The sequence below is a fragment of the Bombyx mori genome, chromosome 5 (genome assembly GCF_030269925.1).
Source record: "Bombyx mori chromosome 5, ASM3026992v2".
Lineage (NCBI taxonomy): Eukaryota > Metazoa > Arthropoda > Insecta > Lepidoptera > Bombycidae > Bombyx > Bombyx mori.
This window is the reverse complement of record NC_085111.1, coordinates 5203491-5227373: the sequence shown is the minus strand read 5'-3', so window position 1 is coordinate 5227373 and position 23883 is coordinate 5203491. Positions and strand designations below refer to the sequence as shown.

At 35.4% G+C, this 23883-nt stretch overlaps 1 protein-coding gene across 5 annotated transcripts; it reads left to right on the top strand.

Annotated features, from left to right (window-relative positions):
- Positions 1–5088: 5088 nt before the first annotated feature.
- On the top strand, positions 5089–23635 carry LOC101741178 (uncharacterized). Of its 5 annotated transcripts, none has more exons than XM_004932325.4 (5): positions 5245–5461; positions 18390–18591; positions 18869–18967; positions 19208–19358; positions 23030–23635. In XM_004932325.4, exons 1-5 carry the CDS (start codon positions 5407–5409, stop codon positions 23219–23221), a joined length of 699 nt encoding a protein of 232 aa, XP_004932382.2. In that variant the 5' UTR covers positions 5245–5406; the 3' UTR covers positions 23222–23635. The 5 variants fall into 5 exon arrangements, with proteins under 5 accessions (XP_004932381.2, XP_037867020.1, XP_004932382.2 ...); XM_004932323.4 differs by having other exon boundaries at positions 19103–19358; XM_004932326.4 differs by having other exon boundaries at positions 5274–5461; positions 18390–18447; positions 19103–19358.
- Positions 23636–23883: the final 248 nt, after the last annotated feature.

Here is a 23883-nt window from a genome sequence, read left to right as displayed (position 1 = left end):
TAAGACGTATGTCCGTTCCCGTATCACGTACGCAGCTGCGGCCTGGTATCACCTCATCCCGCAGGTCACGCGGGTGAAGTTACAGGCCCAGCAGAATCTGGCTCTTCGCACGATAGTCGGAGCAGGGCGTTACGTCAGTAATGCCGTAATCGCCCGGGATCTGGATGTGGAGTCGCTCGAGGAGTTCATCCGGAGGCTAGCTCGTAATCTTTACGAGCGGGCTGACGGTGGACCCCACGAGCATCTCCACAATTTAGCTCCCTTGCACGCTAGACCACCCGATGGTTTGGCGCTACCAAGGGAGCTACTGGAACCCCCGGCTATGGTAAGATAGTCGGCTTAACCGGAGTGATATGGGAGTGCTCATAATGAGTGCCCCCATGGGACTGAGCTGTCCACGCTCTTCATTTCTCCCCACATCGTTGGGGTGCCCCCTTATGGGGACCCATTTCCCACCCCCGTTGGGTGGACCACTCCCCCGTCTGGGGAGTGTTTAAATCGGTCCCTCCCCGCGATGGTCTTCCCCTTTTGGGGAGCCCAGAACGGGTGAGCGCCAAACTAGTGCCGCGGCTCCTCCTCTGGTTTGTAGAGGTGGGGCCGCGGCATGGGGCCGGTGGCGGGCCCCACGGTGCTGACTGTTGTCCCGGCTTTGTACATTTTGTAAATAGTTAGTATAGTAGTTTAGTTTTAGTTAGTTATAGTTAGTAGTTAGGAAAAAAAAAAAATATATATATATATATATAAATATATATATAGCTTTAGGAAGCAGAGGACAGCAGCCGGCGCCGGGGTGCGTCGTCCACGGGCATCGTTCCTCCACGCAGAACATCAGCCCATCGTTATTATATATATGTATCTATATTTTGTCGATGTAGTGCGCCGAGACGCGCATAACGAGCAGCCCCCCCCTTAGTATATCATCTTGCATCCACATCACCCCTGCCCTGTGTGGCAGGGAGTTTCAGCCCGGGCAGTGGGGTTTGCCCTGAGGCCCGTTCCGTGCCCCCGTCAGGGGTTACGACGACCCTTCTTCTTCTTCTTAAACAGAAAATCTTGGTCGCCGTGGCCGAAACCGGCTTGGACCCATGGATGGATGGATGGTTAATTGGTCACTGGGGACTATTGTCCGATTACGCTCATCACTTCAGGATTAATGCTGACAGCACCATAGCGTTTTGTGCCAAGAATTATGTGCGTAGCGTGTACACGCCTGTTGCCGTCCTTGGATATAATTGCCGTTTCTCTAGCTCCTTCTCTGGAACCGAACCCTAATTCCCCTCTAAAACTCCCGCAGTCCCAGTACCTATCGTTGGATAGAAGAATTTGATTATGCTCTACTTTTTAGTTCAGCTAGCATCTTTCAATTTCAAATGCAGCAATATTTTGTTGTTAAACAATAGTTTACTATTATTTCTGCTTTTTTTCCCTAGCTATGCTGATAGCCTTGAGAGGCTATTTCAGCTTCTCCTTGACGTGTAGGTGAGCTCACGGGGCTCAAACCGGGAGTGTTGCTAACACTGGCCCTAGCAAGAGCAGTTCTTCGCAGAATCTACCATCGGATCGGAAACGCGCCGGATCTTCTAAGTGGGTACTGAGAAGGTCCGGCGAGAAACTCAGAGGGCTGGTTTTTTTTGCTATTGACTTAAATACGTATGTGTACATTTATGCGAATTGAGAATCTGATGCGGTGAAGAAAAATGAAATATTGTTTTGTATGTTACAATTAAATATTGAAAGTGAAGTCTGAAACGTTGAGATTTCAGAAAACTAAATCGAAGAACACTTAAAAGTTTTCAAACAACGAATTATTTGTCAAAATATTTTAAAAAAAAAACAAATCACCACATATTATTTTTACAGATCCATTGATCTGCATAAAAAATACATACATTTAAATTATGTGGATAAAACAAAATTCAGATCGGTTTTGCCCCGGAGACCGAGATCAATTCCAGATCGTAATCAGTGCTTTTTTTTTAATATTTAGTATTCGAATATTTTTATGACACTAAATGAGTTCTCGGGTTCACGAAGAACAGGATGGCGTTAAGTGCTTACGAGCCAATAGACCTTAAATCCTAATTTCAACCACTCTCAAAAGTGAGACAAAAGTCGAACTTTAAATTACTTTGTTTGTATTTTAAACCAAAAAGTGTGACTGACTGTTTCGTTGCAAAAAATAGTCGTAGTTTTAATATTATTTTTTTGTCTTGTGGACAAAGGACTTTTTGTCTTGTACGTGGGTATCCGATACCCATAACTATAAAAAAATACTATGTTAAGATCGTGGAATGAGAGATGTTTAACTTTAATTACTTTAATTAAAATATTTTTGCAATTCAAATACATATATGTATGTATAGAATTCACTTCAAGAATCATAAAAGCTTTTAACGGCAAAAAAACTTCTAAATAACAATGAAACTAATATTATGTAAACTAATAGAGGAATGATGAAACAAAGGGCGTTCGACGAGAAATAAGTGATAATTCCCGTAAATTCCCGTATATCAATAATCAATAAAACCGTATTAATAATTTCCGTAAATTTCGCTTCTCACAATCTCCCTGTCTCTAGACAGAATGATAATAAAAAAGGTGGTTTTTAAATTGATAAATAGAATAGATTTTCAAAAACAGAGGTATTAATTGTTTGACGAAAAAACTCACAGCCCGAAATCGAGTCCTGATCGTGCTCTAAGCCTATGAGCAAATAATCTATACTAATATTATAAAGAGGAAAGATTTGTTTGTTTGTTTGTATTGAATAGGCTCCGAAACTGCTGAACCGTTTTAAAAATTTCTTTCACTGTTGAAAAGCTATGCTCTCCCCGGGTGACATAGGCTAGATTTATTAGATTTTCAAAAAAAATAGGGATCCTTACTGAAACTCCAATAATGTAACCCAATGTGTAAAAAAATTACTTAAAATGCTTTACATCGCGTGCGCTACTTCCTAAGCGAGGCCGGGGCGGGCCGCTAGTAAAGAATAAATACAATTAAACCTGATCAAAAAAACCGAAATCACGTTGTTGATTTTCATATTCAATAAATATATTAATGTTACGTAACAAAATAATATCACTAGTGATTGATATTAAGACACGTTCGACCTTCTCATAGCATTTGTGTATAGTATATCAATGTGCCATGACACGAGATGCTCCCTGCGTTGCATTTATAAGATAAAATGATTACGCGCACGCTATTTGTCTTAGTTTACCTCGTCGCTGATTTTGAACGTGTTTTTAAACGAATGTCTATACTTAATATTATAAAGAGGAAAGATTTGTTTGTTTGTTTGTTTGTTTCGAATAGGCTCCGAAACTACTGGACCGATTTGAAAAATTCTTTTTCTATTAGAAGCCGACATTGTCCCTGATGAACATAGGCTACTTTTTTTTTATTTTTTATTTTTTTTGTTTCATGTGTGTTTTAATGTTTCCGAAGCGAAGCGAGGGCGGGTTGCTAGTATTCAATAATTTAATTTAATGTGATTGCTGTTTAACATCTCACAATGGGCCATCAGAGTAGAGCGCATTCTTACTAACTGGAACCACTGCGTTCATCCATAGTGCCCTTCGAGGAAAGGATGGTTAATTGGTCACTGGGGAGTATGTTCCGATCCCCGATCCATTAACGGTGCTTCTAGGTACCACAAGCACCGGTCGCCGTCCTCGTCGAACCCGTCGCATGCGACGAAGGGCTCGACGAGCGAATTAACCCACAAACACAGCCCACTGAGTTTCTCGCCGGATCTTCTCAGTGGATCGGGTTTCCGATCCGGTGGTAGATTCTGCGAAGCACTGCTCTTACTAGGGCCAGTTTTAGCAACACCTCCGGTTTGAGTCCCGAGAGCTCACCTACACGCTATGGTATCGCTGATATAGCCTCTCAAGGCTATCAGCATATGTAGGAAAAAAAATCAATATTCAAACATACATTCAATAATAACCATAGTAGGTAATAATCAAACATTTAATAATAACCATAGTAGGTATAATTATTTTGTTATTTAAACTGTTTCTGCGCATCGAGTTAGAATAAACATTATATAAATGCATACGCGTCATTCCTATCGATAACATCAATTAAACGGGACCAGTTTGAACTCACGACTCATTAACTAGATCTTATATCTAATAAAACTCATCATCATTAAAAAAAGAAAAAAAACCGAAACCATTGTTTACAAATTTTGATACAACTATTGTATAGTTATATTATTCAATAGTCAATTTGAATTTAATAAAATTATTATCCTACAAAACGCTTCATTTACATTTATAAATTTTTTAATGCTGTCTTGAAAAATCAATTAGGGTTTAATTTGTCGTTTACAAAATTGTTGTATTTTTCGACTGTTGTAATTGAGTCGACTATTATCAAAGCCGACAATGTGACTTTTGGACAATTATTGGTAAATCAGAAAAACGAATTATTGACTTTGTATTCCATTGGCAGTCACAAAACTCTTCTGAACGACATCTTAGATAAATAACAGGTTAACTATTAACCTTTATTTAATGCAGGTTTTGAACAGTATTCTTTGAAGGAGACGATTATATTCAAATCAATCTGTATTGACATATCAATAACATTTTTTTGTCCAAATGCACAGATTGCCACCTTTGATAATAGACGACTCAATTATACGACAGTACAACGGCTACCCTACCCTTCAAACTGAACCGCATTATTGCTTCACGGCAGAAATAGGCAGAGTGGTGGTACCTACTCGTGCGGACTCACAACACGTCCTAGCTTCAATAATCACTCAAATTATAATGTTGGGTGTTTGATTTTTATTACATGACGTTACCCTTTCACCTTGAAAGTCAATCGTGAACATTTGTTAGGCACGTATTTCATTAGAAAATTTGGTACTTTCCTGCGGGATTCGAATACCCGTGCATCGCAAGATACGACCAGGCCACGACGACTTCAAATGATATGAAACTAAAATTAAACCTTATTAATGCTTAGCTTAGTAAATGAATATTACTTTCTGTTTATGTTAGATTATTAGTTTATTCCTGTTTCGGATTCGCGACTTACTTTACTCCTATGATGCACAATGAAGCCCTTGCCCAGACTGACATTGCCCCCGGATGCTTACAAACATCTACCTTCAAGAGAACATCAAACAAAACCCAACATACGCTACGTAGAAAACATAAGACTCAAAATCGTATAACAAAAATGATGATTTTAAATTGTAAGCATTCCTGATAAGCGAGAGAAAACCATTTATTAGTCTGCAAGGATCCAACTTTAAACATATTTAGTTGGTCTATCGAAGAGGCTGCCCGTGTGTGTCAGAAGTTCTTTATATTCAATATTAGTCATCGTGAATTTTTATAGTACACAACTAATTTGGAAGGTACATGCTTGTGTGAATTAAATATGAGGAATATATTAATGGTTTGTGCCATTTGTTTGGTGTTGGCTGTTGGAAACGGTGAGTTTTGTATGATAATCGATTTGTTGAGGTATGGTTTTAAACTGCTTTGCTGATAGAATAGAATAGAAAAAAAACTTCATTGTCATAGATCAGTGTTTATGTCGAGATTGCATTAGAGTATCGTAGTTAATATAATAAATATTTATATGATTATTTTTGTTTTGTATTTTGTTCCATTATAATGTGATGGAGACATTTAATTCAGCTTAATAGAAAGTTTTAGTTTTTAACTTATATTTAGACTCGTCAGTAGTTTTTTAATCGAAGTTTGAATTGTTTTTTTGATGCGTTAAATTTTAATAGGATCACATACACAAAAACCCATAAAAGGAACATAATAATACGTCTTGAAATCATTTTGGTGCTGTACCAGATATCAACACTAAACAAACTTCAGAACATTTTGTATTTAGAATATGGTGTTAAGAAAACATAATTAATAATTATACTACGGGTAGTAACGAAAAGTGAGAGAATAAAATTATCTATGAATCTTAATTGTGTACTTACCGTAAAAACGTAATTTAAGGCATATTATGCTCGTATCGTAGATATGCTCAGAACAATCCCAAAAATTATAATGAAGACACGCAGACAAGAATTGTAACATCATGCGGAGGCTGTAATCAAATGAATTCCAATTTTAAATGGGCGTGATCAAAATAACAACTGAATAACGAATTAAAATAATATTTTAATTTTAGAACGCAACGTAATCATCGTATTCGTAAATACGGAGTACCTTTTTTTTTTTTATTGCTTAGGTGGGTGGACGAGCTCACAGCCCACCTGGTGTTAAGTGGTTACTGGAACCCATAGACATCTACAACGTAAATGCGCCACCCACCTTGAGATATAAGTTCTAAGGTCTCAGTATAGTTACAACGGCTACCCCACCCTTCGAACCGAAACGCATTACTGCTTCACGGCGGAAATAGGCGGGGTGGTGGTACCTACCCGTGCGGACTCTCACGAGGTCCTACCACCAGTGAACATAATAATAATAAATTCTTCACGGCTGACTTCCACCATGAAGGCAAGACGTCGTTTAATAAAACCGTATACCGTATATATATATCACTACATAGTATAAAACAAAGTCGCTTTCTCTGTCCCTATGTTATGCTTAAATCTTTAAAACTACGCAACGGATTTTGATGCGGTTTCTTTTAATAGATAGAGTGATTGAAGAGAAAGGTTTATATGTATAATAACATACATTAAATAGTGAAGAAATCAATAATAAATTACAGTTTCCGAAGCGAAGCGAGGGCGGGTCGCTAGTTTGTGTATATTCCGGATTGAAGGGTTAGACTGCTGTTATACAATACAATTAAAATTTCGAGCTTATATTCGAAGTTCCGGTAACATCGGGTGAAAATTTAAATTAACTTTAAAAAATTTATTAAAAGCAATGTAGATATTGTTATGTTCAAAACGATAATATGCAATTTGAAGTTATGCGAATCGCATTTACGCATACTCTTTGCAGCTCGGTATCAGGTTTGTCTATAATCTGCGCCAATGCTGAGGACAAAGGTCACATCTAACAATAGATTGCTAAACAAAAATATATATTTTTTAAGAAATATATGCATTTACTAGATAGTATCTTATTCCTTTATCGCGAGTAGTGAATATAATTAAAATAAAATTTACGGTACGTCAGATTAAACGGTAAGAACAGTTTTAAGTATAATTCTAGAACGTAATTTAAAAAATGTAGGTCTTTTAAGTAAGCCGTCAGCATATGTGCACATCAGCAGTATTAAAAATTAAATACGCACTGAACTAGCGCAGTGACCCGTATTGAATGACCTCCAACAGCAGAAAGCGACACCGACACATAGTTTTAAAATACCCATACAACATTCCCTAAATATGTACCACCAGTAATAATTTTAAGTATAAAATAAGCGGATTTGACAGCGAATCGTGGAGCTGATTTCTATTTATCATATCTGCTGCCAGAGCATCGACGTACACTAAAATGCACAGAGACGTTTTGAAGCACCGTTATAATAATCTTACGTCACAATTTGTCATAAAAATGTATCCGTCTTCATAATGGAGAGTATCTATAAAACTGGGTCACGATCGTTGACACGACGCAGATAAGTGACCGTGCACTTGACTCTTAGTTGCTGGTGCGGGTCATGGTGTATACCCACTTGTGTCATATAGTGCACATTCAATTTAAAAGTATCCTATATTTTGCTTTAGATGTCAGCAATTTCAATGTTGACGTCCACAACCAACACGTTGCCTACCGCTGAGAGTTCCTTTGAGAGTGTTGGAAGAAGAACATCACAGGGCTTAGGAAATTTCGTTTCAAGAGTTAAATACAACAATTGAACTAAATATTGGGATAACTCAAAAGTACATTCAGACAGTACATTAAACATAAATTCTCAAATAATAAATGTAGTCAGCCTACCCTCAAATTTAGATATTTTAAAATTGCTATTTAATTGCCAAAATCCCGAGTTCATTCAACTCTCACGAATCAAGAAGTCATTAGAATAACAATTGCAATAGATTATAGATGTTTTGTTAGAGATTACTCATGGGAACTGATTTAATAATTCATTGTTGAGCCATTGTCGGTGCTCAAATAATATATTAAGACCAATTTCATCGTCCTCATTAAACAAGCAATTTTACGATTTAAATCACCTGTTTATTTCATTGATTTAAAATTTCAACGCCATTTAACGCACACATTAAGTTCCATATACATTCATAAAAAAGTCTATCAATCTTATAATAATTAATTCATAACTTATAATAATTAATTCATAAATAATTCAGTGAATCTTATAATGTCTGTATATAGGTTATCTTTTTATTTATTTATTGCTGAGATGGAAGCCTTAGACAACTACAACTTAAATGCGCCACCCACCTTGAGATATGAGTTCTAAGGTCTCAGTATAGTTACAACGGCTGCCCCGCCCTTCGAACCGAAACGAATTACTGCTTCACGGCAGAAATAGGCAGGGTGGTGATACCTACCCGTGCGGACTCACAAGAGGTCCTACCACCAGTAACTTATATCTTATATTATATCTTAAATTATGATTCCTAGTTCGCTTGCTCGTAGTATGTCGGTAGCTTTTATAAATCGTAGGTCACATGTTACACTAAAATGCTCCTTGACACATGAGGTCGATATTATAGTTTTGAGTAACGACCATCTGGAACACAAACTGGAACGCATCGAGGCAATACGGAACCTTCACAACATAAATCGATTAGAAATTAAACTTTCGAACAAGCCTTTGCTTTTAGATGAAAACTAAAAGAAACACACCCACTCGTTTAACGGCCAATAGCTTAATTACCATATCAAGAATGTATTAGACACGCGCCTTATTAGGATAGAACAATTTTATTACTCCATCCCAATTTTAAATTTAATTAATAAATATAAAGAAAATAATAAAAACAACAATGAAAAGCTCTTCGATATTTAACGTTTGTTTTAAAAATTCGTATAACCATTAAAACGGATTAAAAATTATAAGCGCGTTTGATTATTATAAACGAGTCATTGAATATTTGTCTGTCACGTCCATTGTAATTCCTGTGGAACCAGGATCCACAACTGCTTTAACACGAAAGCGGATTTGTCTTGGATACCGCGACAAACAGAAGACAATTGGAGATCCAATAACTTATATTGTAGCTTAAAAGACACTTAGCCAGAAAGTGAGAAGAGATCACTATTAGAATTATTACTGTATCCACGCTGCGAGCAATCCCCCCTTCATGTCATCCTGCACCCATATCACCCCTGCCCTGTGTGGCAGGGAGCTTCTGCCCGGGCAGTGGGGTTCGCCCCGAGGCCCGTTCCGTGCCCGAAAGGGGGTATGACGACTCCTCTTGTTTTACTGTATTGGAAAAACTGATAGTTAGAACTCATGACTGTCTCGTGGTGAAATTTACGTTGTCGGAGCCTATGGACACCAATAACCACTTAACACCAGGTGAGCTGTGAGCCTGTGTGAGAGCTACTGCATTCAGAATGCAGTCAGCATAGTCTGCAGTAAACGCTAAACATCAGGCGAATGTGATCGAGAGCGCGTCTACCTATTTAGCCAACACAAGAAATGAATTAAGTACATAAGTGGCACATGATAAAAAGTTTATTAATCCCATTGAAATAAAGTAAAAAATTTCTCAAAATAAGAATATAAATTGGTTTCTTAGTTGTTGTAAAACAAGTTTACTTTCTACAAGTTTCTATCATAACAGAAGAGACATAGATGATAATGTTATAATTTATTAACCTATAGCTCAGTACAATAAAGATGGATATATTTTGTATACAATTAATTGTTTAGTTAAAATTAATAACGTAGGTACGTTTTATTGATCGAAATTCAACAACAATGAATTACGTTATGCTTATTCAATTTATACTGTGTTATTTTTATTAACAAAATATCAATGAATATTCACAACAGTCGATAATTGAATTCCGTGAATTTGTCACACTATTAAATTATAATAATACTATACATAAATTAATTATTTAATGCTATTTAATTTGTTAAATAAATATGTTGAATTGATTTCGAGATTTTACATTTCTTTTAATTGTTATACTCTCATTGATATATTTAATACATAAATGGGTTCTCTTTTTTAAATGAACAAGGCCTTTGTTTCCATTAACTCCGTCACGCATTCGCATTAATCAGTAATTTCTCGTCCATTTTAAAATAATACTTTTGCGTGTCCCTATTGTAGCAAGAAGTTCTAAAATTTATGGTCCTTCGTGTTTATTATATGTTGTTACAAATAACAAATGTACACAGTTCGACATGTACTTGTAGGGTAAGTACTTTATGAACAGACGTAATGGCGCTAAAATTGAGAATTAGCGTTAAAAAAAGTCAAATAAACCTTTAATAATACTTGAGGAAAATTCCTCTTCTTAACTTTTTGTTGTTAAATTTTCCCAATTATGAACATCACACATACATTCAATTTCGTAACATTAAACTGCGCTCTTGTTTGTATTTTTGTCTTCAAAACCTATAAAAAAGATTTGCATCAGTAAAATGTGTCACGTTTTAAATTATCATATTATTGGACATGGCAAAATTCACACTGAATTTAAAACACGTGATTTTTTTAAACAAATTACTAGTAATAAATCTGAGCGGGTGAAGATAATTAATTTTTTTCACATAAACCTTTTCAGAGAACACCAAAAATGTTAAGTCTTAAAACCATCGACAAAAACAAAACAATAATACCACTTCATTAAAACATAAAACAGTGAATTTTCCAAACTCATGAAACTCTTTGCAATATTTTTTCTGTAATGAACAAAAACGCTACATCTTAAAATTCAAAAGTTATCTTAATTACTACACCGAACCGGATGAAAATGAGCATTATGTACCTAGATTAAATTCAATTCAATTTGCTATACAAACCGACTGTTACAGCGGCTAGGTAGTTTTAGTCTACTGGAAGCTTCTAATAGAATTATTGATTAACTTCATTAAAAGAATTATCTTGTCTATATCTGTTATAATTATTTTATTGTTCGTCCAATATTCGAAATTCGGCTAGAATAACTGAATCAAGATTGAAATGTATTTATGTATGAGATTTTTTTATTGTATTATTGATTTTTCTAGCTTAGAGGAAGAAAAGAAATGTTTCCTTTTTTTTATAAATTAGCGCTAAATCTCGATGATACAAAAACAAAAAGTCAGTTCACAAACTGAGCTTAAATAGGTAACGAGCCGTTTTATTAAAAATTAAATAAATAGGAATAGAATAATTTGTCTTTGATTATTTATTTAAGTTTTTAATAACCTTAGAATGAAAAAATAGTTTTATCTCCACTTAACACTAGAAACTAAATCTATAACCAAATAATAAGAGCTCACTTAGAATTAAAAAGTTGCCATGGCCCGCAGACATCATAATGTGAGATTAACCATCCAGCTTAATACACGTGGTCTCTAGACTCTAGAGCTTTCAAGAGCTATTATTAGTTGTATTATTAGTCATGCATCCAGCTTAAAGGGTGGAAAAGCTGACTGCTTCGCGACAAATTAGAATAATGATGTCATTTAGCCGAGCGGGACCGCAATAATAGAGATTAATATATCAGTTTTCATTTAACTACACGATAATTTATTTTAATTATAGCATTGCCAAAAGTAATTACGCAAAATATAATTTTTGCGGGTTTGATTTTTAATATACGATGATATTTCTGCGCCGTGGTAGTCCCCGGTCCTTTGTGAACGTTTCTTAGTTAGTATTTCATTATTTAGTACCCAAAAAAACTGCTTGTGAGATTTAAACACCGCATAAACCAGTACAATAGTATAATAGCTCGACACGAATACACCGGGCGTTTGATTCTTCAGGCCACGACGTCTTTATAGGCATCTATTGTTTTTCTTTGAAATTTTGGGGTGTTACATTCAAATAGTTATACCTTTATTTATTGAAATCGTATCCTAAAATGGTTGCAAAGTTTCTAAAACATACCAATACCATTTCGGGTTTTAATTTCGAAAATTATAACTTAATAATACTATTTCACGTATACCATATAGATTATTAGTTTTTTTCTTTTATTAGCAAGCTATGCAATAAAATAGATAAATAACTTACTTATTGTCGATTGTTTAAAAACGATACTGGTGTCAAATTATTGGTATTCTGCTCTTGATTCTAGTGAAATTAATTGCAGTACTAGCAAGTAATATGAACGAAACAAAGAATTGGAAATACAGAGAAGACAAATTAAAATATTAGAATTATTTAAACAAACGACTTGTTAAGTATTTCTAAATACTTCGATTGCGTACGTTTAAACTTGTTAGTCGATATATTATAAGAATAAAAATAATCTATTGAAAAATGACGCTAAGGAATCTAATCAAAAATGTTCTTTATTTTTACCCAATTATATTAATAAAATGATGTTTCGGCTTGAAGAATGGGGCAGCCGTTGTAACTATACTGAGACCTCAGAGCTTATATCTTAAGGTGGGTGATGCATTTACGTTGTAGATATCTATGGGCTCCAGTAACCACTTAACACAAGGTGGGCTGTGAGCTCGTCCACCCATTTAAGCAATAAAAAAAATCAGACTGACATCATTAACGAATTTTACAAATGTATTATTTATTTATTTTGTGACAAAATCGATACTGCGTATTTGCCTGGTCTCATTTAATCTTAGTCATTGCCTTGTCATAAGTACATGCACGAGCCGTAAATATTTTTAGTCTGCCTTCGGAGGGTTCGTTGTCAAAACGTCTGCCGTAGTTTAATTCATCAGGTAATTCCAAATTTAAATTGTTTATTAAACCCTTTATGTTTACCTATATTATGTAACGTATTGGACAATTATCAAATGTCAAACAATTCGTCAGTCATGTCATTTTGTTGTTGTTATAGGGTATTAAAATCGACTCGTCTATAGACCAATAGATGCTCGCGCATTTCTAGAACATTCTAAATTGTGTTTTACAAATACATTACTCATCAATGTATGACTTTTAGTTAATGTTCCCCGTTTGCGCGTTCGGTATTGTATTGTTCAAGGTGAGATCGGTTATATTACTTATTGTTTACATCGCATTGATTTCATGAATACAGTAGGTACTTTCCAAAATATTTTTAAGCCGTTATTAATATAATACCAAAATTAGCTTTAGAAAATTTTTGTTCGTAATTAATTAAATGCAAACAATTACCACATCCAGCAGTCATAAATACTACAACTACGCTAGAATTGTTTGAGATTCGTGATTTTTTTAAAGCAGAAAACCAGTTAAAGAATTTAATATATAATGGTTACTCCCTTATCTAACATATAAAATATAAATGACAAAGATCTTGAATTGGCTTGCTTTTTTGGTAAACTACTATACTTGTTTTCTAGGTTCATTATTACTATTAATACCAATAAGGTGAACGCGATATTTCCCAGACTATTCAAAGTCAAGCAAGCGGTAGGTACGTAGATAGTTAGTTATTTACCTAGCTAGCCACTACTCTTGTGGGACAACCATTATTATTACCACAGATCATAGAAACACAGTGTTTCTTCACACTGTGTTTCTATGATCTGTCATTATTACTTACTTACTTTGTACTTTGTTACTTAAGGCGGAATATGATGTCAGTTGGGTAATAATGAAATTCGACTATAATTCATTGAAATTATAACTTTAAACGTACTTCTACAATTACATATTTCGCCAACTACAAGTACTTCGCTACACTATAGACAAATAATAATAAAGACAAACAGTAGGTACCTATTAATATATTTTCAATCTGACCACAGACTTTAAATAAACAAAAGAGTATATAGGCGTGTGTGTATCAAATACATTGTAGTGTGTGCACTATTTTGTGCAAAATTTTAAAATAATATTATCTCTGCACTCCTTCTCTTTATAAACTATAACTGTGGAAAAATGCATACTCCTCCGTCCGCGTAATTTTCGTAAAAAGGGGTACCTACAAAGTTTTTGCTTCACTTATTAATATATAGATAATAACCATGGACAAGTCACACTGTTATCTGGTCGCAAACTATACATTACCGGTTGTTACATATATATGTATTCCTCTCACATTACTCCTGTCCTGTCTTGCTTACTACATCATTTACTAATTGTGCTGTTTTGAGATCCTAAATATGTTTACCAATAAGGTTCATAGTCTGAATGACTCATTTACTAATTGCTTAGTAACTATTATTTGTATATATATTGTCTTTATCCTTGAAGCTCAGGAGTTCGACATCAATCTTCAATCTTATAACATCCTAACTTTGTTCGTGTAACATTATATTCTTGTAAAGGATAAATAAATTCAGAGTGAATTAAAATAAATACTTTTTTGTTTATAAACTACAAAATTGCTCACCGCGCAACACGGTACTATGGGAATCATAGACTGGTTTACATACTTACATAATTATATAGGTTCAAATATTATGTAAGTATATTTAGGTATTAAACACTCAAAAAAAAAACCCAGTAGATAAGGGAAACTAGCCCACGACCCTCGTAGATTGAGGTAACAGCTACGTAGTGCTAAGTTCGGGGTCAACTAATTTGACTAATCAATAATATCATAATCAATATATTAAAAATATGTAATCGGATCAAATATTGCCATTCAAATTAACCTTCTAGCTCTGACATGAACTTCATTCGTCGTTGTGTTCATTTGTGTGTCAACATTTTCTTTATTAGACGAAACTAAAAAGAGTCCTACATAATCGACAAAGCCAATTTGCGTTTAAGAGCCACCGTTCCCAAAAAAGTGTGTATTTAAATATAACATGTATGTATGTAACATAATAAATAAATTATACAATATATAGAATTGTGACTTCCACCCATAGAGTACTTATTAACTCCATGCTTCCACCTCAGCATTCGTGTCATAGATACCTAATACACAAAAATTAGATAAAGATAAGCAACTCAAGCACTCAACAAAAATGTTTACGGGCGTCGGCCACTAGATGGCTTCGCTTCGATTAGTTTCTCATTGCTCCTGCAGATGGCAGTAACATATTAACTATCCTATATTTTATTTTATTTTGCAAATTTTCATAAAGATAAATTTTAACCAATTTGTCTATAACAAATGAAGACTTGTATGATTTATTAATATTTTTATTTTCTGTGTTTACTTATACAATAATTAAATGCCTTAACTTTAACAACATAATATAAGCTTAGGGGCATCCGTTACAAGATGACGATAGTTTCCATACAAAAATATATTTGACTCAAAGTATCGCAGCTCAGGGCCCTGATTCGTGTTCTCATATCTATGGATTTTATAACGGTACCCATTTAACTCCAAATAAAAAAAAGGTAGCCCGTGAGCTAACCCAATCTCGCAATAAAAAAAAAGTTAAAATCACCTGTCATTCAACATCGACGGCTGTAAAATACTTTTTGTCCTTTTTTCTATACACCCATTCACAATACAATCAGTCGTATTATTCTTAGTGGAACTTAAATTAAAATTCACAATTGAACTATGTATAAACATTAAAGATGTAGTCGTTTCAATTTGTTTGAATATTTACACGCTTCTGTACAAAAGGCTGCGCGTGAATCATGACTCAATATTATTTTTAAAATCAGACATTAAGTGTTACATTTGATCTACTCAGTCTCTATTTAAGTAGGTGCTTCAACTCGTAGCCTAGTGGAATTGGTTTCTCTCGTATTATTTATTATTATTATTATCGTTGTTTCTCTCATATAAGATATCGCAAGTTCGAATCTTGGCATTTTAATATTGTTCTGATGTGAGGTGTGAAAGTTGTCGCGGCCTAAAGGATAAGACGTCCGGTGCATTCGTACGTAGCGATGCATGGGTGTTCGAATCCCGCAGGCGTGTATCAAATTTTCTGATGATATACGTACTTAATAAATGTTCACGATTGACTTCCATGGTCAAGGAATAACATCGTGTAATAAAAATCAACCGCCCTGTGGCCACTACTCTATTTCTATAGAATTGAGAATGCGACAGACCTATTATAGATAGAATGTTCCTAAAAGTTTCAAATCGTGTGCATTATATCGTGTGCATTATATGCATTTAAAAAAAACATAACATTCAAAAAGCGAAAAACTGGCCTAATAACGGTCAAAAATTAGGTAAATTTCGTAAATTTAGAAGATTATTCCCGCAAAAATTCAGATGTTGCAGCATTAAATATTTAAAAAATTGGCTATCAAGGATGTAGGTAGCAAGCGGCTTGGCTCTGCTCCTGGCATTGCTGAAGTCCATGGGCGACGGTAACCACTCACCATCAGGTGGGCCGTATGCTCGTCTGCCTACAAGCGCAATAAAAAAAAAAGAAGTGATAGGGAAATACTTAGGTTGGACTAAGCGCAGTTTGCAGTTATTTTTTTCCCCTACCTGATCGTTGGAGGCCTAAGGGGCTATTCCAACTTCACGCGGACTAGTATATAGTTGAAAATACAGTTCTATACCCCGGTGAACATAATTTTTGTTTTTTTTTGTCCACTGCTGGACCGTAAGCCCCTTTGCCGTAAAGCCAAGTGGTCCACTGTGCACCGGCATTAGAAATGTGACAGCCTAACTAAATGAGATGCAAACCTTTATCAATGCGTTGATTCTTAATGTTTAAATTACACGTTAAATTATATTTATCGGAAAAACGTATTCCACAGAACTTACGGTTGGTGATGAAGTTCAGGCACTTATTGATTACCAATTATGTGACTAATGAGATTCAAAACTCCTGGTATTAAAAAAAAGATGTGTGTTGTCGTGGGACACCGGAGTTCCTTATTATAAAAATATTAATTTAAAGTTCTATTCGAGTTTTAAAGAAAATAAAACTGGAGGTTTCGCAACAATCCACGGTCATTCGGTAACGTGCGAACTTATTGTGGTACATACACTTCATTCACGGTTGTTTGCATAAGAGTTAGTGTATTGCGCAAACGAAAGCTCTGAGATCGTGGTCAATGAATGTTAAAAAAATATGGTATTTTTTGTACGTTATTACAAAGTTAACTCGTATACTGTGGTCATTAATTACTAATTTGCACATTATGACAAAGTTAAGTCGTACACTGTGTGCATTACTAATAAAAATCTTACGTTACGGACGTTTTTTCCCGATTAGGCCACCCCTCCGCATAGTCCCATAAGGAACGTCATTCCAAAAAAAATCACTACAGAAAATGGTGTATTCAATTACATGGCCTATAAGCTATTTGTACAATTATGTACTTTGGATGTCAACTACCTTTCACAAAGATACAGATTCCAACTGAACTTCGTCGGACAGTAAACAGTCTATATTATGAAACACCAGAACAACACACAATAACACATATCGTTTGGGTTTTCCCGATATGAATGATCTCAGTTTTTCCAAGACAGCGCTATTAGATTAATTTGATTCACGTTTGGAGATCTTGATTATGTTTACTCACAAGTCACGTGTGTTTTCGATGCTACATTTGTTTGATTTTAAAATCAAATTATTCATTAATTGTTTTCCATCCAAATACTTTTTATGAAGAAATTGAAACTACCTGCTGGTTAGTGACAATTTAATTCAACAAAATTAATTTCAACGTGATAGATAGGTGGTTTGGAAAAAATTGAAAATAATAATATAATAGTTAATATTAATTTAGAGATAATATAGTTAAACTGTATTTTTTTTCCATTCATTTAAATAGTCTCGATGACATTGACAATCACTTCAAAATAAATACTTAACCAAAATACTGCTGTAAAAATACTGTTTTATTCAATTTCGATTCCTAAAATTTAATTTCTTGTGTAAAAAGCTAAATATTTGTTATAGAATTAGCAACTTGTCGTCAATGACTTAAAATATATCACTTACCTTTTTAGCTGACCTTTTGTTTGACTATATATATTTTTCATTTATATTCACCGATTTCTTCGTAATTTCTGGACCCATTTAAAATATTTTTATTGTTTCAAGTTCCAATGGATTTGTTTAATTAATATATTTCACAGTTACTGAGAGCTACGCTAATAGTGACCTCAGGACATTTAGATACCGTTCTCGTCGAACCCGTCGCTTGTGACGAAGGGCTCGACGAGTAAATTAACCCTCAGACACAGCCCACTGAGTTTCTCGCCGGATCTTCTCAGTGGGTCGCGTTTCCGATCCGATGGTAGATTCTGCAAAGCACGGCTCTTGCTAGGGTTCGTGTTAGCAACGTCGTCAGGTTTGAGCCCCGTGAGCTCACCTACTAGTTAAGGCTACGCTGATATAGCCTCTCAAGGCTATCAGCTTAGGTAGGAAAAAATAAAAATAGATACCTAATTCATCCATCGTATGCAGAAAACAATTAACATAATTTTTTTTTTCTTCAGCTCTACCCAACAACAGGGGAGTCGGTGCCTTCGCGTATCAAGATTCATCAGGCAATAGGTACGGCGGTACATACGGCCTGAAAGACGGGGCTGTCGTCGACAAACAAGGCGACTTTCCTCCAAATTTCCAACCCGAGTCCTTCCAAGACTTGGATTATTTCTTCCCTGAATATTTTAGAAACTTCGAAAACCTGTTACGAGAGTAAGACCAATATATTTACATTCAACTGAGGCTTCAGGTGGTGGTAGCCGGTGGTCGGTAATCAATCTTATAATTTATATAGGGCTTAATTCACGATCGCTATGTTTTGGTTTTTATTTGTCCTAAAACTCAATAGTTCGACTCAACTTGTTGCTTATGGAACAAGCCCCAAAATGGCGGTGATGGAAATAACCAAAGTACTTAATTAATTAAATCGTTTTTTTCATTTCACCCAAAACATTTTATATTATTATTAATTTTAATATATGTTTTTTAGACCATTTTTCAGATTCACCCCCATCAGGACGAAGTCATTCTTTCCATACACACCACTACGTTTCGAACCATTCAGACCATTTCCATCATATCCACAGAGGTAAAATTCAAAAAGTTCTTATTTAAAAATTAGGCATGTTCATTTTCTATACATTACCAATTAACTGGCTATCTTGATTAGTTCTTGCAATTTTTCTTTTGTATTATTTGAGAGATAGATTTTATGTTATTACAGGGCGTTCAGCTCGAACATCGAGGCCCAAAGGCTGGCGTTCGAAGCCGCTCAAAAAGCGTTCGATTTGACATCGAACCAGGCTGGTTATATTCCCGGTTTTGACAGGTTCCCGATATTTAATTTCCCATCGCCCGGATTCACCGACGAACAGTTCCCCGCGATGCAGAACTATCCGAATCAGTTCGGCGCGTTCGCCGGAGCCGCGGCTGGCCCGGGTTTCAGTCACCAAGTTGCTTCCATTAATCCCCCTAATCCGGTAAGCTGTGTTGAAACTTTTTACAACGTCTTAATTTACTTTCGTTGCCTTAAAAGCTGCTTTTGTGAATAGTTGATGATACCATCAATTTAATAGTGAGTGATCATCGTCGATCGCAGATTATAGACTTATTCAGGACACATTGTCGCTGTATAGTGTTGGAAACTCTTCTTAGAAACTCAATTGAAGAGAGTGATGTACGTCATAAGGTTCAGATAACACTAAAGGGATCGCCGGATGGTACGTTGCAAAAAATATCTCTGGAAACACTGTCTTTAACGCAGTGGTGATGAGTACATGAATCCGGTATTGTAACAGGCAATGCCATGGTAAAATGTATTTAATAAAATACCAAACAAAACCCAGAAGCGTTATCTATAATACTTGTTTCATTTTCTTCAATTTAGCAATTTGCGTTTATCCGTGAATTAATTAGCCAGTATAGGTTATTTATAAGTGTTTATAAGTTACAATAATTAGCCTCCAGTCGAATTTGCAGCAAGATTGTCTTGACATATTTTTTGTTTACTAAATAAGAGGTCGAGGACTAAAGGATAAGAGGATGCCAACTGAGTTTCTCGTCGGATCTTCTCAGTGGGTCGTGATTCCGATTCGGTGGTAGATTCTGCGAAGCACTGCTCTTGCTGGGGCTAGTGTTAGCAAATTCTCTCAGGTTGAGCAAGTGAGTTTACCTACTAGCTAGGAGCTGGAATAGCCTCAGGCTACAAACGAAGAGGTTGGATAAAAAAGATAATACGCCCGGTGCGTTCGTATCGAGCGATTCGGCTATGCCGAAGTTCGAAGGCTGCGGGCAGAGGTACCAATTTTTCTAATGTAATACGTGCTGATCAAATGTTCACGAATGGCTTCCACGCTGAAGAAAATAACATCCTACATCAAAAATGAAACCCGCAAAAAAAAAGTTTGGCAGCCGTTGTGCTCTAAAATCTGAAATATAGAACTCGTATCTCAAGAGGGTTGGTGGAATTTACGTTGTCCATGTCTATGGGCTTCGGTGTCCACTTAACACCGGTGGGCTGTAAGCTCTTCCATCTATAGTAGCAATAAAATAATAATAATAATCGATATCTATTATAATAATCGATATCGTAATCTGTATGTGTGATCAAGCCCCGTGATATCATGACCCATTGTTTATTATCCTCGTGAGCATCTTATCCTTGCGATTATCAGACACGTCATCTTTCTGTTAAAATCAAAATAAACAGCCAAAGGCGTTGCATAAAAACGTTGCTCCTACCTACATTGACTTTGAAGGACGGTGACTACAAAAGCGATTGCTAACCATACAATTATTATTATTTTTTTCTCAACCATTCGTGATATAAGCTCTTCAGAGTTTTATGGATTTTGTAATTACCGTTCAATTGAAAAGTTAAGCCAGATATATGAAGCTAGCGTGGAATAAAAATGTTTTTTTTTATTGCTTAGATGGGTGGGCGAGCCCCCAGCCCACCTGGTGTTAAGTGGTTACTGGAGCCCATAGACATCCACGATATGTCCTCAGTTACTTATTTATCTATCGCGGTACCCACTCGTGCGGTGCTCTCATTAGTGAAACATTGTTAAACCAATCATTTAGTTAATATTATTTCTTGTTATTTAATTCTGTTCTGGGGCTTATCGACATTATGATAAAGGCTTTTAAAATAGCGTTGCTGTCGAAGCTACAATTTCTTTATTAGTGAGGGAACGATTTGATGAAGGAATAAAATAGGTACTAATTAACTGTAACGATACTATTATATCCGTCTTGTATAATATATATATTTAGGATTGGTAAGAACGGAACATATGAAAAGAGTGTGAAACGGAGCGTTAAGATGTAAGTGAGAGAAAACGGAAAGAAAGGGAGAAGAGAATGACAGACAGAATGATAGAGAAAAAGAAGATGGCGAAGACGGGTAAAAAATGTGCAAGGCGTAATAAAAGTGTTAATTATTAATAATTACTAGAACAGACGATTTTGGAACAGTGGAAGTTTTATTTTATGCGCTGCGATCCCTATTCTGCATAATAATATGTATGTATATGTAGTATAATAGCGTAGCTACTCCGCTTTGAACAGCTTCGGCAATGACAGTCACGTATTTTTTTCAATTATGTACTTTGTTCCTTAACTTTGTTTTACATTGTTTTAAGTAATTACAAAATTATTCGTAAACAGACAAAAACCACACGTAACTTCATATTAATCGCTGCAGATAAATGTAATCTATCTTCTGTGTGTGTTTTTCAATTGTTTATTCGCATACTACCCTTTTTAATCATAAATAGGATTTCGACACGGACACGCCGAATAGTCGTGACTAAAAAGTTTATTAAATTTAAATGAGCTTCATTTTTATAAACATATTTAATACGATTTAAACGTAGCATATAAATATTAATCGTGGGTTATTCTCGTCTCGTTAGATCTTCGAAAAAGTTAATTGGCATTACGTATTGTCCTGTATAAAAACATAGGTACATGTCCCGTATGTTATTATTCGAAGTACCTATTATGGTTTGTTCAGCTCGATTAAGATTTTACGTCAGCTTGAATAATCTTTTCAGAACCAAAGAGGTTTATATATCTTGTTGTTTCGGTAATAGCTGGCACGAGAAGTTCAAAACTTTAGACGAATAATTAGTTAAATATTTAACACTAGCTGACCCGGCAGACTTCGTAGTGCCTCAATCGATAAATAAAAGACAAAAGGAATCCGTCCGATGGGGGACACATCAAAGGACAAACAAAATTGTTATATTTATTTAATTCCGAGAAATTTCATATATTTCATACCTTTTAAACCTTCTCTGGACTTCCACAAATAATTTAAGACCAAAATTAGCCAAATCGGTCCAGCCGTTCTGGAGTTTTAGCTAGACTAACGTACAGCAATTCATTTTTATAAATATAGATAAGTTTGCATGTACCAATGTAAAATTAAATCAGGCTATAAAACATGCTGGTGGTAGGACCTCTTGTGAGTCCGCACGTGTAGGTACCACCGCCCTGCCTATTTCAACCGTGAAGCAGTAATGCGTTTCGATTTGATGGGTGGGGCAACCGTTGTAGCTATACTGAACTTATGTCTCAAGGTGGGCGGCGCATTTACGTTGTAGATGTCTATGGGCTCCAGTAACCACTTAACACCAGGTGGGCTGTGAGCTCGTCCACCCATCAAAGCCATAAAAAAAACATGCAAAGAACTAAGCGCGTCGAAGGCGACGAGCAAATGACCTATTTAATGGTGAATCAGTCATGGCTGCTCATGAATATCGATAATAGCAGGAGCATGGCCAAGCCCTTCAATTGTCTCAATGTCTTTTACGAAATATTGACTTCTATCTTTTTTATTCCTACCTAAGCTGATAGCATTGAGAGGCTATTTCAGCATAACCTTCACTAGTAGGTGAGCTCACGGGGCTCAAACCGGAGTGATGCTAACACTGATCCTAGCAAGAGCAGTGCTTCGCAGAATCTATCACCGGATCTGAAACGCGACCCACTGAGAAACTGAAACTCAGTGAGCTGGACTTCTATCAGACATTGAACGTAGCATCAGTAGCTTAAGAACTCACAACTAGAATGACGCACCTATACAATTTAAACACTACAGTGTCTTAAATTTTGGAATTTCTCTGATAATCATTTATTTTGACAGAACATGCCCAATGTGAACAAGTACACGAGCTATTCAGGTGCTCAGCCAAATGACGGTAATCAATTCGTCAGTGTCTCGTCTTCTTCGTACTCCTCGTCTGTGAACGACAACGGAGAGGTCAAGAATCACAGAGCTGCAGAAACAGTTGTCAATAACAACGGAAAAGTCACCAAGTATAAAGTCGAAAACTAAACTAATAAGATCTCAAATAAAATTAAATTTCTATACGCAATTTTCAGCGATCCACGTTAATTTTCAAATGTTCGCATAATAAAATCTCTAATACCAGCTTGATTACATTTTGGTCTTTAAAGTTTTCAAAAATTATGGCTAAACATTTTCTAATATCCAATTTTATTCAATATAATATTTAATTATAAAATGACACGTTCGAATATTTTTTTAACTGATCGTTTGGATTTGAGAACCCAAAGCTGAAAATTGATTTATAGGAATGAGATAAGAACTAATAATGTTAAACTATGAAAAAACTATAACGATTTAAACGACCTTAACGCTGTTGTTGTTGTCAAAATCTCGGCCGAATTAAAGTATTTTTGTTATCTATTTCAAATTGGTAAAATATAATGTAATTAAATATTTTGAGTCCTTTGTTTTATTGTAACAACAAGTATTCTTGCCTGAATTACTTTTTCTGTATAACAAAAGAAGATCCAATTCCTTAAACTGTTCTATTATTACAGTTTTGAACATGACTTTGGGTTTTGCAATACTGTCAGCATCGTTCTTAAAAGAACACAAGAAGCTTAATTTGATACAGTTTTAGAGCAATTATCTTTCAATGATAATTTGAAGATGGTTTTTTTATATCTTAGATGGGTGGACGAGCTCAC